General features: G+C 36.1%; 1 protein-coding gene across 5 annotated transcripts in view; it reads right to left on the bottom strand.

Moving 5' to 3' along the window:
* The window catches only part of LOC106871706 (uncharacterized), a 436,102-nt gene that overhangs the window by 30,426 nt on the left and 389,325 nt on the right, over positions 1 to 16,351 (bottom strand). For 3 of the 5 annotated variants that reach the window (XM_089349376.1, XM_089349372.1, XM_089349373.1), the window contains one exon: positions 8,035 to 8,076. The exons of the other annotated variants lie outside the window; for them this stretch is intronic. In XM_089349376.1, the coding sequence (XP_089205502.1) occupies positions 8,035 to 8,076 (42 nt within the window). The remainder of the gene's footprint in view (positions 1 to 8,034; positions 8,077 to 16,351) is intronic. 5 annotated transcript variants of the gene reach the window in all.

Raw genomic sequence — 16,351 nt, 5'->3', positions numbered from 1 at the left:
AATCTTAGATACATGAAAAGATGGGAGGATCATGGTTAGAGTGCCTTCCATCATTAGGTCTGGTGAACCAGGGTTGACCTGGAGCTGATAAACAATAAGAAGAAAACCCCATCCCTGATATGTAGGTCAGAGCCCCTTCCCATGCCTTCCACCCACTAACTTTAACTAACTAAATAAGGGAGCAAAATTGGAAGACATGCATGAAAAGAAAGGTTGGGTCAATATAAAAAAAAAGAATATATGTAATCTACTATATATGTGTGAATAGTAAAGTTTTAGAACCCATTTGCTCCCTAAGTGACTAAAACCCCTTTCTTTATACACCTCACCTCTGCCATTACCTTAATGTCAGTGGAAGGGCAAGGGTCAGAGATATTACATTCATCACTCTTTACAGCAATTGAATTTAGTGGGTATAGGATGGGGAATAATATAAATAGAGAAACATTTCCTGCTAAACCAATGGGAATGAATGAATGACATTTGTACTGCACCAGAATTGCCTTCAATTTAGAAACTTCTAAGTAGTATTATTTGTGATAGCACAATAAATATATTTATCATCATAAGTAGGGAAGTAGGTGTAGTAGTTGTTGTGGTTGATGTAACCCTAGAAAGAACAGCTCCGATCAAGCAGAACTACCGATTTAAAACATCCTGAAGATATTTTTAATTTTTCACTCTATATCTTCAGGAGTTACCTCATTCCTTTCTATATTAACCAAAATGAAGTAGATTGACAAATTTATTTTTTGAACCAGTTGAAGACACACAAGATGTCGAAATATCGTTTACTAGATAACAATGGCACTCTTCTTTTAATTTTGACTTAATAATAATAATAATAGTAATAATAATAATAATAATAATAATAATCATCATCTCTAGAACAATACTTTGTGCAAAACCAAAAGTATGGCACTCTAGTCATAACATCAGCTTGGGCTTCTAACTTGTTGTCTCTTGGGGTCTCTGAGTGAGACTTGAAGTCAACTTGTACAAAAACAACGCAAAAGCCAAACATAAAATAATAATAATCATTACAGATATAGATTTATCAGAAATATTCATAGGTAATTTAGGTGTCCAGTGTAGCCACAACAAAGAGAAAGAAATAAGAAAACAAAAACAAAAAAAGAATCATTTCAATTCAACAACAATAAAATCTCTAAAATTAATATTTTGTTTACATGCCTTACATTGAGGAATTGGCTGGTGGTGGAATAAGAAATTATGGTATTGAGGGTTTTTTTTACTAACGACAATAGCAATCATCAACATCATTTAATATCCGTTGTCCATACTGGCATGGGTTGTTCAGTTTGACAAAAACTGGCAGGCTAGGTTACTAATTGGAAATGTAAACCTGTCCTGTGAGAAACCTATGAGAAACAATTACTGCAACATAGTAAGCATATCTTGAAAATCACTATTTCATCCAGTCACGGGCAAACTGCAGCCTGCAGGACTTTCTTAATGGCACATCATCATCATCATCATCATCGTTTAACGTCCGCTTTCCATGCTAGCATGGGTTGGACGATTTGACTGAGGACTGGTGAAACCAGATGGCTACACCAGGCTCCAATCTGATTTGGCAGAGTTTCTACAGCTGGATGCCCATCCTAACGCCAACCATTCAGAGTGTAGTGGATGCTTTTACGTGTCACCTGCACGAAGGCCAGTCAGGCGATACTAGTGCCTAATAAAAGAAATCAGGACGTTGGTGTTATAGTCAAGTCATTTGACTCCCTGTTGCATTTGATGTGTGTTCGTTTCATGTGAGTCTTGTTTTTTAAATTGTTGAAGGTCTACCGCACATGTAATGGAAAATAACCTTGAATATTTCTAGTAGGGTGGCCCACCTGATGATGAATAAGCCAAGCCTCATGCAGCTTGTTTCTTCGAAAAAGTTGCCTAATTTAATCCAAAATGGTTAAAAGACAGAAAACTTGAAGGCCAGAAAACTCTGCAGTTTCTTGGTGTTTTACATGTTAATATGGAAACTCAAATGGTAACAAACATCAACTCACTAACATATTTTCTGATTTAGTGATGTAACATCACACACATCATCATCGTCGTCATCGTTTAACAACCACTTTCCATGCTGGCATGGGTTGGACTGTTTGACTGAAGACTGGCAAGCCAGGAGGCTGCATCAGGCTCCAATCTGATTTGGCAAGGTTTCTACAGCTGGATGCCCTTCCTAACGCCAACGACTCTGAGAGTGTAGAAGGTGCTTATTTCCATAGGCAAATGATTTATCAATATGAAATAGCTAAAAGCACAAAAGTGAACTGACACTGTCATCTTTATGTTCAAAACAAGTTTCAAAAACATGCTTTTTGTGATTAATCTAAAAAGCCCTGTCTAACAGTTTTTCACATATCTATTATGTATCCCCATCTCTGATGCTTTCTACAGCAATTTTATTTTTATATTTGCCATTTATTATTCATATACCAAGAAATTAGAGTGTAATAAACAACTATGTAGAAAGACTATATGAAATTCTTCTTTTTTAATACTCAATGACTAGAAATACCTGCTGAATATGAACTGATCTTCACAAACCATTAAAAGTTCAATGTTGTTATTCCCGCCTTTTCATAAGCATTCACAAACCATATCACAATTGTCTGTCTGTCTCTCGTCCTGTTCACAGAGTTCTATGATCCACTGGGATGGTCCCACATCTCTAATTTTTGTTATGTTAATCAAACTAAAGACAAATCTTTTCTTGAATGGATTACCAGAATACCATAAGTAATTCTTTCAATGGAGGGGAAACTACCCCAACATTGCAAACTAACAAATCATTTGTCAACTTTACAATACCAGTACAGGTATGCCTGCTTTGGATAACTATGCAATTTGGGGTACTTATTTAGAACTAGATGAGCTTAGCCAATGAGTGTTATGTGACTTGATCACAGATATGACATCACAACCCAATCATTCTGTCAGCTGTCAAAAGCCCTTTTGTTTCAATCATCCACACTCATGTTCAGCCAGCCATTATTCAGCTACATTTCATTCCCTTTGCAAATAAGAAATCTTAAAATTTCGCTTATAGTCCAAAGGAAAAAAAAATTATTTACTCTCTATCAAAGAAGAAGATAAAACATACAAGTATATGAAAATGTACAATGTCAATAAAGAAATATATACAGCTTTAGGAAAACAGAATCTACAAGAACTACATTGTTTATAAACATCTTCTATGGAACTAGTGCATAGGAAAATTCCACTATACTTAAGCCAGAAAGCAAAGCTACACAAGAAGCTTTTTATCAGCTATAAATACAAAGGTATTCTAAGGTATACTGATACATCTAAATACTTATCTATTTTGGTATATTTGCTGTTGTTTTGTAATAAGGAGTAAACTCACTAAACTTTTGTAGACGTAAAATATGGAAAATGGGAAGAACTAAGATAGCAATCCAAGCAGGGAGAAAATGACACACAGATGAAGTCAGAGAATTCAGTTGGAGAGACCAGGTCATCATTACAATTTACTGTGATTAAGTATATGCTGTAGAGAGTATTTAGTGCAATGGTTTACAGAACAGTTAGAAAGGGAAACTCTTATTTTCCACATATGCATTCATACATACACATGAATATACACATACAAATCTTACATCCAGTGATAAATAGTAACTGAGTATGAGGAAAGATGTAGGAAACCTTTTGTTATAAGTTTGTAGTTATAGTTACCTCACGTAATAGACAACATACATTACATACTTCCTGTTCCTTGTATGACCTAACCAAATGCAAGTCATTTTAAATGCTACATTGAATTTGCTACTAAGCATAGACAACTGTGTGACTATTATTTTGTATTATATATGCAGTAACTCAGAATGAGAACTGATACTGGGTGGAGGGGTTTCTAGTGTCCTTGCATAAGACAACCCCTGTAGAGACAAGAGCAGACTGAAATGTACACAGTACACACTGTAAAGTGGTTGGTGATAGGAAGAGCATTCAGCCATAGAAAACATGCCAAAAAGTATAATGCACATTCAAGAACAGGAACACTGCAAGCTGTATCACAAGTTACATGCCTAAGAAGGCAGTAACTCCAATTAAGAACTGATACAAAGTGGAGGGTGGGACTCTGGGACAACTTTTCTAGTATATTCAGTAAAGTGATTGGTGGTAGGAAGGGCATCCAGTCATAGAATCTATGCCAAATAAAGGAACACATGAGCAAGACATGGAATCCACTTTATGCAATAATCTAAGAGTGCAATAATTTAGAATATGACCTGACACAGAATAGAGATCACATTTTAGTCCTCCTGCATGGGACAACTTCTAATGCTGGTGGTTTGACAAAATTGCCTCCAGTCTACACTATAAGACATACATAAACACAAAACTGATTCGTTTTCTCTGTTGCTGTGTGGGTCACATGACACAGCCAGTGACAAGTGAAGAGACCTGTCCCACCCCTGCCATCTTAGGTATATGGATGTATGGTGAACATTGGTCAAATTGATTCAGATTTTGATCAGTTATGAAGATACTTCGACAGACATTTTTTTTTTTTTTTTGAGGGAAAGCCAAGTCCCTGAATTTGTTTTAGTTATCATATTGTAGATCACTGTTAGTACTTTAATGTACAATATGGAGGAGTTTTAATCCTTTTTGTGCAGTGATTAATTAATTACAAGAGTGAATCATTAGATTCAAACAAACTCACTATATACATTAGGTACTTTTTGGTTGTTTGAACACCCAAACAAACACATTTATATGCGTGTGTACACACACACACAAGTATATGTAATGGTTAATATGTTTTGTGAATATATATTAATTCAGAATTAATACAAAATACTGTAATTATAGTTTCTCTTTTCTGGTTTTTCAGAATATATATATATATATATACAAACACATACACACACAGATATCACTTCAAATACTATCAATTATTTTGATATTTTCATAACAAAATTAGCTTTAACTAATTCTGTCTATGTGTATATGTGTGTTTTGTATGTAGATACAGGCAGAGTTTCAAAACATTATTCAATGCCAAGGGCCAAGAATTGTTTAAGGCATCTGAGATCCAATTATTGAAATTTCACTTTCCCAATCATCAGACTGGATACAAAGTGCAACTTTTTCTCCTTTTAGTCAGTGCTTGCTGTTCTATTATTGAAGTATGCCTTCTATCTCATTCCTCTTACAAAGTGTTCCATTTTCTCAAATAATCCCCTTTAACTCTGAAACATTTAAACCAGCCACATCTGGCCCAAATATTCTCCCAATTCTATGTATGGTCAAACCAGCCAGATCTGGCCTCTCACACCTACCCTACAATGTCATTCTAAAAATATACAACTTTATCATCAAAATATCAAAGCTATGATATAATGCTTGATAAATTCAAAACAATCTAAGTAAATAAGCATAACATTTGACAGAGAAACCAGAATGCTACAGAACGAAATACCATTTTTTTTTAGACGGTATACTAATATTTTTATCGGGAAATGCTAGTAGATGTCAGTCCATATTTGACTGTGCTGATTCTTCTCACTAGAATGGGGTTTATTAAATGCTTATGGTGTACATAGGTAGAGGCAAGAAGTTCGTATCTGGCCTGATGATCAAGAACATGAAATTCTGAAATTCAAATAACCAGATATGAGGAGCCAGTATGCAATAATCAAACATGCATATGCACACACACAATATATATATATATATATATATATAGTTTTAGGGAAAAGAACCAAGGTTCATGAACTCATCGATGAATTGAGTTTTTACCTGTAAATTTGGATTTTTATCCCTAATATTATTATGATATATATATATATATATGATGTTGTTAATGGTATGAGAATTTAGAAACTTCAAACAAACATGAAATAATCCTTTTCTGGGATGGTGAATCTCAAAGCAGATGAAACTATAAATGATAGCGTAAATATTGGATTGAAAAAAGCCCTTCAACTTTTTTGACCCAATATTTACATATTATTATGCATTGTTTTATCTGCTTCAAAACTCAAAATAAGTATTATATACAAACATACATATATATATATATATATATATATGTATATATATATATATATATATATATATATACACATATATACATACACACACACACACACACATGCCTGCATAGCCATACAGGCACACAAAGGTGCACATACACTTATCAACACACATTTCAAGGTGATAATAGAGAAGTTTGGAGGCAAGACATGATGTAATTCAGAAAGTGCATTGGATAGAAAACAAAGAACTCAGAGATGCAAAGAAGAGAGAAGAAAAAGGAGTGGTCAAGAGAGATTGTGGGCAAGCAGAGAGAGAGAGAGAGAGAGAGAGAGAGAGAGAGAGAGAGAGAGAGAGAGAGAGAAAGAGAGAGAGAGAGTGGCAGGAGAGAGATAGTGGAGAGACAGAGAGAGAGAGAGAAAAATTAGGAAGGAGATCAGGAGAGGGCAACAGAGTAAAATGGAGATAGGGAAATGATAAACCAATGCAGACAATAGAAAGACAGTCAAGAGCAACCATGAAAGTTTGCAGCTTGCTTAGCTGATTGGCTGGTTGGTTGGTTGGTTGGTCGGTTGGTTCAATGGTAAGGTCCAATTTTCAGTATTAGCTCATGCAAACATTCTAAGGTGAGTAATAAACATGTAACAAAAAAAAAATGAAAAGAATAAATAAATAAAAAGAGGGAGGAGTGAAAAAATAAAAACAAAACAAAAAGTGCAATCAATACACCTGCAGTCAGTGCCAGGTGTGCACTATGAACAAGACTTGCAGACAAGAGTAGTAGAAACCCCATGCTATGCCCCTCCGCTCCACCTAGTGTCAGATTTCATTTTTCATTTCCTCTTGCACTAATTATTATTATTGCTTTTTTTTTGGGGGGGGGGGTTGCTTTCTGCTGCACAATTTATTATAATTACTTTGTCACACAGTGTAGATGGAAAATGTACTGAAGCATTTAGTCATCTGTCAAGTCACAACAAGGACCTCAGACAGATAACACTTTTATCATCCTCAAGGGTTTTCAACAAGCCGGAGTTGATAAAATGAAGAACTAAACAAATGCTGGAATAGATTTCATCATTTGTTTCCTCTGGCAAAATGTGTGATTCTATGCCTGCGTTATAAATTGTTATTATAAAGAGTGATAAATGGTGAAGTAACAGAGAAATATACCTTGCTATACAATATTTAGTTTCATGCTTTCTACTTTCTGAATTAAAATATTGACAAAGTCAACTTTATTTACCATCCGTCTGGATGGAGATTAAAACAAAATAAAATACCAGTGAAGTACTGGTTGTATGCCTATGTTAGAATTTATTACTGTCGTTATAACTAGGGAACTAGACAGGCAAAAATCAGTGAAGTGGTAAAAAAATGTGCCAGGCCAAATTTAGTTATATCTCAATGACCTGGGTTCAGATCCTGCCAGTAATGATTTTGCCTTTTTATCATTGCGAGATCTATAAAATAAATTATCAGTTAAATACTGTAGTTGAGTAAATCAACTATAACCCTCTCTCTAAGCTGGTAACTTGATATAATCATTAAAGTATTAGACAGATGTTTTGCAGTATTTACTCAAGTATTTCCTATAAGGTGTTTAAAACCCTACCAAAATCAAATTTGCCTTTTGTCCTGGGATTGATAAAAAAAAAAACAGTTCCAGTTGAGGAGTGTGGACTGGCAGAGTTGCTAGAATGCTGAACAAAATATTCTGGCAACATTTTGAGTGCCCCTACAAAGGTGAGGCAAACTCAAAGGAAAATGAATGACAAGCTCATGGACAAAATTAACAGGGGTTGTTTGCCAACTTAATCATGCAGAAAGGAAACCCCTTTTTTATAAACCTGATTCCATATGATCATGCTGGAAATCAGCATTATTATTATTAGTGATGGTGGTGATGGTGGTAATTATTAAGACATTAATTTCTAAGATTTTCTGCTGTTCTGCTTGTTTTCTTTTGTTTTGTTTTAATTCTTCTGACTACCTTACCTCAATATTTGATGATTGATTCTGTTCCCTGTCCTTCAGCTCCTGCCAAGGTAATGGTTAGAAGAAAAATGATGAAAACCACATGGAGACAGTGTGGAAAGGAGAAAAGTGGGTGAGTCAAGAAGGATGGATGACAACTCAAAGGGGATGAAGAGGGAGTGAAAACAAGTCACTGGGATATGTTGAGGGGGTTGTATGAAACTTTCAAAATGATGGTTCCAGTATTATTGAGTAGTTGGTTTGACAACTTGCTTTCTTTTTTTTTTTTTTGTCTCTTTGAAGGTAATAAATGAAGTACTTCAACTGTTCAAAAAATGTAAAAATGATGTTTCCATTTCATTTTGCTCATATAGTGATTTAAACAATATTTTACTTTTCATAACACAACAATCAACATAAACAATCACATGCCAATGAAGTAATCTCTATGTTGTCTTCAGATCTGCCAGAAATAACAACCAAATTCCCATCAACCACATCCTACTGTCTTGGGAAAGAGGAGAACAAGCTAGATGTAGTCCAAGGCATACTTGTTAAAAAAAATATTTAAAAAAAAAAAAGGATGGCCACAGCTGGAATGCCTTCAATCATGTCTGCTCAATCAAGGTTATGTTGGGGTTAAACAATATAATTACAATAAAATGTAGCAATTACACCACAACCAACACAAAAACTAACATCAATGCCACAAACAACAACACCACAACTAATGTAAACACTACAGGAAAAGCAACTTTACAATCAAAACCAACACCATATCTTAAAATAGGATGCGTTATGTATTAATTATATGCAGTCTTAGATACATTGAAACTATTTATCACTCAAAACCGAAAAGAGTATTTGCCAAAATTACATGTCAATTGATCAATGGTTTGATCAATTAAGACTGACTCAAGTTAAACAACAACTACTACAATAACTACAATATATTGGGTCATCACATAAAAAATACAGTTTTTTCAATTGCATGAACAAAAAGTTGGAGAGGGATGGGATAAACTACCTGCATCAACTTGCTATAAAAGCAGGTAGTAATTTACCTTGTTCTACTTTTAGTGCAAGTTTTGAAGAGTGCAGTTCGATTTTAACAGTTATTTTTTTAAAGCTATAATGGAAGTAACAAAGGAGCATATTCAGCTTATTTTATTTCATGAGTTCAATAAAGACAACAACGCAATGTAAAGTGTGGGGAATATTAATGCAGTAAATGAGGATCAGACAATAAGCGTAAGCCAGTGTCAACAGTGGTTCCAGAAATTAAGAGCCGGAAACTACAGCCTAGAAGGCAAGCCTCATCCTGGAAGATCTGGAGAGCTTGATGAGGACGTCCTGCAAACCCTGGTGGAACAAAATTCGATTGTAACTGTCGAGGAACTAGCAGAGAAGCTTGGATTTGGTTATTCAACCATTCATTGATGCCTGTGTGCCATTAGAAAAGTCAGCAAATTGGGTCAATGAGTTCCTCACAAACTTTCCCAGTCTAATATCGCTTACAGAGAATGAATGTGCGCTTTTCTTTGCTGTCACATTTCAGGAATGAACCTTTTTTTTTTTTTTTGGACCAAATAGTAATTGGTAACAAGAAATGGGTTCTCTATAAAAATGTCAAGTGTCGAAGACAGTGGGTAGGGAAAGGAGAAACACCGGCACCCCAGGCCAAAAAAGGTTTTCACCCATGTAAGGTGTTGTTAACTGTTTGGTAGGATATGAAAGGTTTAGTCCACTTTGAACTTATAAACTCAAACCAAACGATAATAAAGGAGATCTACTGCGAGCAGCTTGAACGGCTTAAGTCAGCTCTGGTTTCAAGCCGAAAGCTATTCCTCCATCAGGATAATACTTGGCCATACACAGCGAAGATGAAATTCCAAAGGCTGGAGCAGTTTGAATGAGAAATGATGCCCCACCCACTATATTCACTGGACATAACCCCATCTGATTATAATTTATTCCACAGTCTTCAAAATATCACTTGGACAGAAAAAATACGAATTCTGTAGATGAGGTCAGAACAGTACTGGAGGAATATTTTTCGTCACAGACAAGTGAATTTTGGAAGAAAGGCCTTGTAAGTCTACCAGAGAGATGGAAGAGTATTGCAGAAACTGAAGGGAAGTATATTTTAGATTAAAAAAGAACTTTGTTTATCTTAATGTTGAAAAATAATAGCATTAAAAAACCGCATTATTTATGGGATAACCCAATGTTTGATAATGCAGTCCAAGATATATGGTATGTGAGAAAGAAGAAACATGGGACTGGTGACAATCACAATGTTTTTAATTCATAAGTCCAAGGTTGATCTAGGATTAAACTACTGCTACAACTACTAGCCAACAAACATCTGTTAGATGATGATGTTCTAGACACACTGTGCTCCCCTACCCCACCCCCAAAAAAGAAGGAAGAGAAAAATTCAGAGTTCCTCACAGCTGGAATATCTCTGATTATAGATCTACTTGACCAAAGTAGACTAAGAGAAGCTAAAACAAGAACAAGCAACAAAGCCCTCAAACACTAATGGTAAAGAAAATATAAGAAGAAATAATAATAATAATAATAATAATCATAATAATAATAATGGACTTATTGTATAAAGTGCTCATCAGAAAAAAGTAGCCAAAATTGCATGAACAGTACATAGAATAATGCACTGGAAGTGAGTCATTTAAGGAAAAAAGAAAGAAAGAAGAAAAAGGTGAGGACATCAGGTATACTGTGGGAAAATTTCATGAAGCATGGAAGTTTTGACAGATGTAGTGACCCAACAGCCAGCAATTGATGCAGGTAGTTTATTCCAGGCTCTAAGTAATTCTGAGCATGAAAAAATGATTTTGTGCATTGCTTAACTCTTCTGATAGCAAAATACCCAGGGATGCTTTTGATTCTATGATACAAACTTTCTTGATTTAAAAAGATCTAAATTAAAATCTGTCATCAAATTTCATGATAATTTGTTTCAAACATTAGATTGATAATAACAAAGTTATTTTACTAAATTCATCATGATTTTCAAAATTAATTAAGACAAAAGTAATTTATCTCAACAGGAGTACGGTAACAAAAAGATTCAGTGATAACTAAACACAAAAGACATATCGTTGCAATTTTTAAGTGAGATACTTCACAACTGAGACTGTCAAGAAGAGTATCTGGTCACTATTAGGATAGAAGGTGAAGAGGAGGAAATGTCATCCAGCTAGATAATTTCTTGGTCCAAAACTTCATTAACCCATTACCTACCAGTGATCTCATATGAGGTCACTTAAAAATTACAAATTTCGTAATTATCTGTCAATATTTACACATATCTAACCTTTTTGCTATATCTACTAGGTATATTTCTCTGATATTCAAATGAGGTTTGCTAATTTTTCACCCAATATCTAATATCTCGCTTATTTCTATTTAAAATGTTATTTCTAAATGTTATTTTGAAATATTATTTTGATCATTCCAGCGTGTTTCTAAGGCCGTTTTATGCTAGAAATCAAAGTTTCATAAAAAAAATTCCAGTTAATAGAATTATTGGAGGTAATGGGTTAAGTAATTCAAAATTATCCTAACTCAGGTAGCATGACCATTAAAAAAATAAATAATAAACTAGACGTAAAACATTGACTATGCTAGTGTGTACCTGTGTATGTATGTATGTACTTACAAATATATATATATATATATATATGAATGTATGCGTGTATGTGAATATACATGTATAAATGTGTGTGTCTTTGTGTGTGAATGTATGTGCATATATGTATGTTTGTATGCACACCTATGCATATGTATTCATGTGTGTGTCTGAGAGAGAGAAAGAGCACCACTATCTGTTAATAGTGATAACGGTCCAAGCCAACAAGGAAGCTATGAACCAAAGAGGAAGCCAGAAGACAACAAAAAAGCTTTGCACCAAAAGGGAGTCACAAGATACAGTCTACGTGGTCACTTGACTTACAAGAAATTGCAACCAAATCTCCTTCATATCATACTCAAATGTCTCGGAAAAAGGAAGGATACATTGAATAACATAATCTTATATATTGCTATATCAATCAGGGTTAACCTAGGGCTAAATAAGAAATGCTAATGGTTTATGCCTAATGTGCTGAAGTAGGAAGAGAGAGAGAGAGAGAGAGAGAGAGAGAGAGAGAGAGAGAGAGAGAGTGTGTGTGTGTGTGTGTGTGTGTGTGTGTGTGTGTGTGTGTGTGTGTGTGTGCGTGCGTGCGCGTGTGTGCTTACAACAGTATGTACCATTAAATAACTCAATAAAGCAGTGAACTGGCAGAATTGTTAGCATGCCGGACAAAATGCTTAGGGACATCTCATCAATCTTTACATTTTGAGTTCAAATTCCACTAGGGTCAACTTTGTCTTTCATCTTTTCAGGGTCAAGAAAGCAAGTACCAGTTGATATCTGGGGTTGATGTAATCAACTTAAACCCTTCCTTAAGATTGCTAGCCTACTGTCAAGATTTGAAATCAACGGGTAATGCACATGCACAACTGCAACGGTAACTGCAAAGACAAAAGATGGTCTATATGCGTACAGCATTAAATAACTCTTCATGCATGCATATGTGTGTGCATGTGTACATGTGCACACACATGCTAACACTACTCCCTCCATGTCAAGGCAAACACTTAGTCTCCATTTGCATACAGCAAAATCCAAGAGAATTTTCTACAAAGATTTTGGATTGCTTATTTCTGATCAATGACACAGAAGAGAGCGAAGGGTAATGTGACAACCACCATTTAGGCTACACAAAAACAAAAAATTACTGAGTTTTAACACTAATCCACTCACAGATACATGGGAATTTTTTCTAGTTGTGAGCTGCTTATTCTCCTTCAACTTGGTAAGGAAGGGCAAAAAAATACAGAATATAGAATTGTTTTGATCGGATATACAATGGAATACTAGATGCAGATTTGGATTTATGACACAGTACTTTATCCATACAATCATTATCACCTAACTAAAACCAAGGAGCCTCTACATGGTTAGTTAATCTGCTAGAAATAGCAAAAGTGATTCTCACAAATTGCACATGTCTTAAAAAAAGGAAGGATGGAAGATAATAAATACCTAAATACAAATATGCTTGATAGACAAGGCAGGATAGTGAAGGCTGACAGTCTCTTGATCATAGCTCTATCCAACCATGGCAAACTGGAGACTAAACATCTGCATCTCCAATAACTTTGTAATAGATGATTAGATACCATCAAATACTATTAATAATGTTAATTAATTAACCCTTTAGCATTTAAACTGGTCATATCTGGCCAAAATATCCTTCCTACCTCTCTTATGATCAAACTTGCCAGATCTGGCATCTCACACCTACACTGCAATGTCATTATAAAAATAAGCAATCACATCACTGAAGTCTTGAAACTACAAGATGATGCATAGTTAATTCCAAACAACGCAAACAAATAAGCATTACATTTGACAAAATAATCTGAATTCTAAAGGATTAAACATAAGCTAGAAGATGACAGAGCAAACAGACTGCCTAATAAAAAGCCTTGCTGTACAGGCATGGTTATAAGCACAGAGGCCAACCAATGTTTTGTGTGTGAGTGAATTTGGGAGATGAAAATTGTGAGGAAGCCTGTTGTGATCACGTGTGTGTGAGTGTCTTTGTGTTTGCCCTGCCACAACCACCACAGCTTCACAACCAGTGTTAGCTTGTTTACAACCTGTAACATAGCAGTTTGGCAAAAAGAGTTCAATAGAATAAGTACAAGGCTTAAAAAAAGTGTTTGGCTGAAATCCTTCAAGGTGGTGTCCCAGCATGGCTGCGGTCTAATGACTGAAACAAATGTAAAAGACAAAAAAGGAAGAAAAAAAAGGAAAGATATTGTGCGTGTGTATGTGTTGTTTAACCCCAGGTTCACCATAGCTATGACCAAAAGCAATCCAGCTTTGACCATTTAGACATTGTGAAGATATCAAGAGACTATATTATCAAACATATATATCCTTCCAATTTTTCAAATAAGTGGAGTGAAATCTGGGAGAGATTTTGTTACTATTTCTAGCAAGTGCTTGGTTGGTGGAGACAGTACCACAGAGGTGTGTGTGTGTGTAGAGGACTGATTGGAATGATTTAAGAGTTTGATTTGGCTTGTAGCATAATCGTTTAAAGACCCAGGCTCAACTGGAAGAGTCTGTGTAGGACCTGGTTGGCAATACTGCTCATAAACTGGGGATTATTTCTAGGTTTGCTTATTCATCATCATCATCCTCATCATTGTTTAACGTCCGCATTCCATGCTAGCATGGGTTGGACGATTTGACTGAGGATTGGCGAACCAGATGGCTGCACCAGGCTCCAACCTGATCTGGCAGAGTTTCTACAGTTGGATGCCCTTCCTAACACCAACCACTCAGAGTGTAGTGGGTGCTTTTACGTGCCACTGGCACGAAGGCCATGTAATTACAATGTCACAGGAAAGAATCGCAAGACAGATTCTTCAAGCAGGGTCAACCAGCAGGAGGCCTAGGGATAGACCAAGGATAAAATGAATAAATGATAAAGAATCACAAAGGAGATTCTTCAAGTGAAGCTAACCAGCAGGAGACCTAAGGGTAGAACTAGAATAAGATGGTTGGATAATATCCATAGTCTCAGTTGGCCACACCTAGAAATCCAGTCAAAAAGTCTAATGATGGTTACTTCTGAGAGGACCATATGGGGGAAGTACCTGAGGACTCTACACTCAAGACCTTCTCAGGAATAGTGGACAGAGATGGATTGACAATATTAACTCCTCTGCATTGCAGGAGTATTTCTCTACTTTCATCATCATCATTTAACGTCCGCTTTCCACGCTGGCATGGGTTGGACGATTTGACTGAAGACTGGCAAGCCAGAAGGTTGCACCAGGCTCCAATCTGATTGGCAGAGTTTCTACAGCTGGATGCCCTTCCTAATGCCAACCACTCCGAGAGTGTAGTGGGTGCTTTTACGTGCCACTGGCACGAGGGTCAGTCACACGGTACTGGCAACGGCCACGCTCAAAATGGTGCTTTTTACATGCCACTTGCATGGGAGCCAGTCCAGCGGTACTGGTAACGACCTCGCTCGAATGATTTTCTAACGTGCCACCAGCACAAGTGCTGTAAAACTAAATTCAACCTTGAATAGGGAAAACTAGTGTTCTGTCAGTGTGTGTGTGTGTGTGTGCCTGAGTGTGAGAGACTGCCAGACATAGATGGAAAGACAGAGAGACAGACAGACAGGTAACCTGTTTAGGAGGGTTGTCAATAACTCTGGATCAGAACTAATACAAGTTAAAAGGGACTCTTTCATACCCCTACAGACTTTTTCTCATGCCGGTCTCATGACAAAATGCACCTAGTGGTTAATAATAATAAGGTGTCTACTTGTAAAAATGTTCCAGTCATGATCACACAATCTTTCTCTAAGATTATAAGATGAAGAGCTGTGAGAGGAACTGAGGTGTTTCGAGACACATTCAGCCCATGCAAGCACAGGGGAGGGGAGAGGACTCAAAAATAATGACAAGAGTGAGGGTGGGTGTGCATGTGTGTGTACAGAAATAAATCAAAAGTAAAACAGTGGAAAAGATGATGATGAAGTAACAGTAGTAGTGACTGTCAAAGTGGCGGTATGAGGATAGTTATGAGGGTAGTGGTTGTGGCAGTGAGGGTTGTGGTGGTAAGGGTGGCAGTTGTGACAGTGAGGGTGGTGGAGCTAGTCGTGATGATGTTCATCACAACAGGTTTTATTTATTTATTTTTTTCCCTATAATGGAGATGGTAGAGATGTGGTGATGGGGTATGTGCGTGGTGAGGTAATGATGATATAATATAATGGAAAATAATGAAGTTGAGGTGATCAATGGAATGGTGCAACGGTAATGGAGACAAATGTCATGAAGTCTGCAGCAAGGAAGTAAGGAGTGGGAATGGTTGTAAAAAGTAGAAGTAATGGACGGTAGAGATGACAAGGAGGAAAATGAAAATGATGGTGTTCCTGGCAAAGACATCATCACATCTGCATAAATTGACATAAATTACAATTCTTTTTTTTTTTTTTTTATTCTGATGAATTCACATTTACATTCCTGACTTATTTGCACTGAGCAACCCAATAGAAAGGTCTTTAGGTGGTTACTGAAACTGGTTGAAATAGAAGCCAAATTTTCTCTCAAATCACACCTTAAACTTCTTAAAACCACAAGATGGAAAGGTCACAGATGGACTTTCTTTGATCATAGGTCATCCCAGTGTATACTGGCTTCAAGATAAAGAACAACATTAACAAAAACAACAACT

Source organism: Octopus bimaculoides, chromosome 3 (genome assembly GCF_046866305.1).
Source record: "Octopus bimaculoides isolate indiv1 chromosome 3, ASM4686630v1, whole genome shotgun sequence".
Classification (NCBI taxonomy): Eukaryota; Metazoa; Mollusca; class Cephalopoda; order Octopoda; family Octopodidae; genus Octopus; species Octopus bimaculoides.
This window is presented reverse-complemented; position numbering and strand designations above follow the sequence as displayed.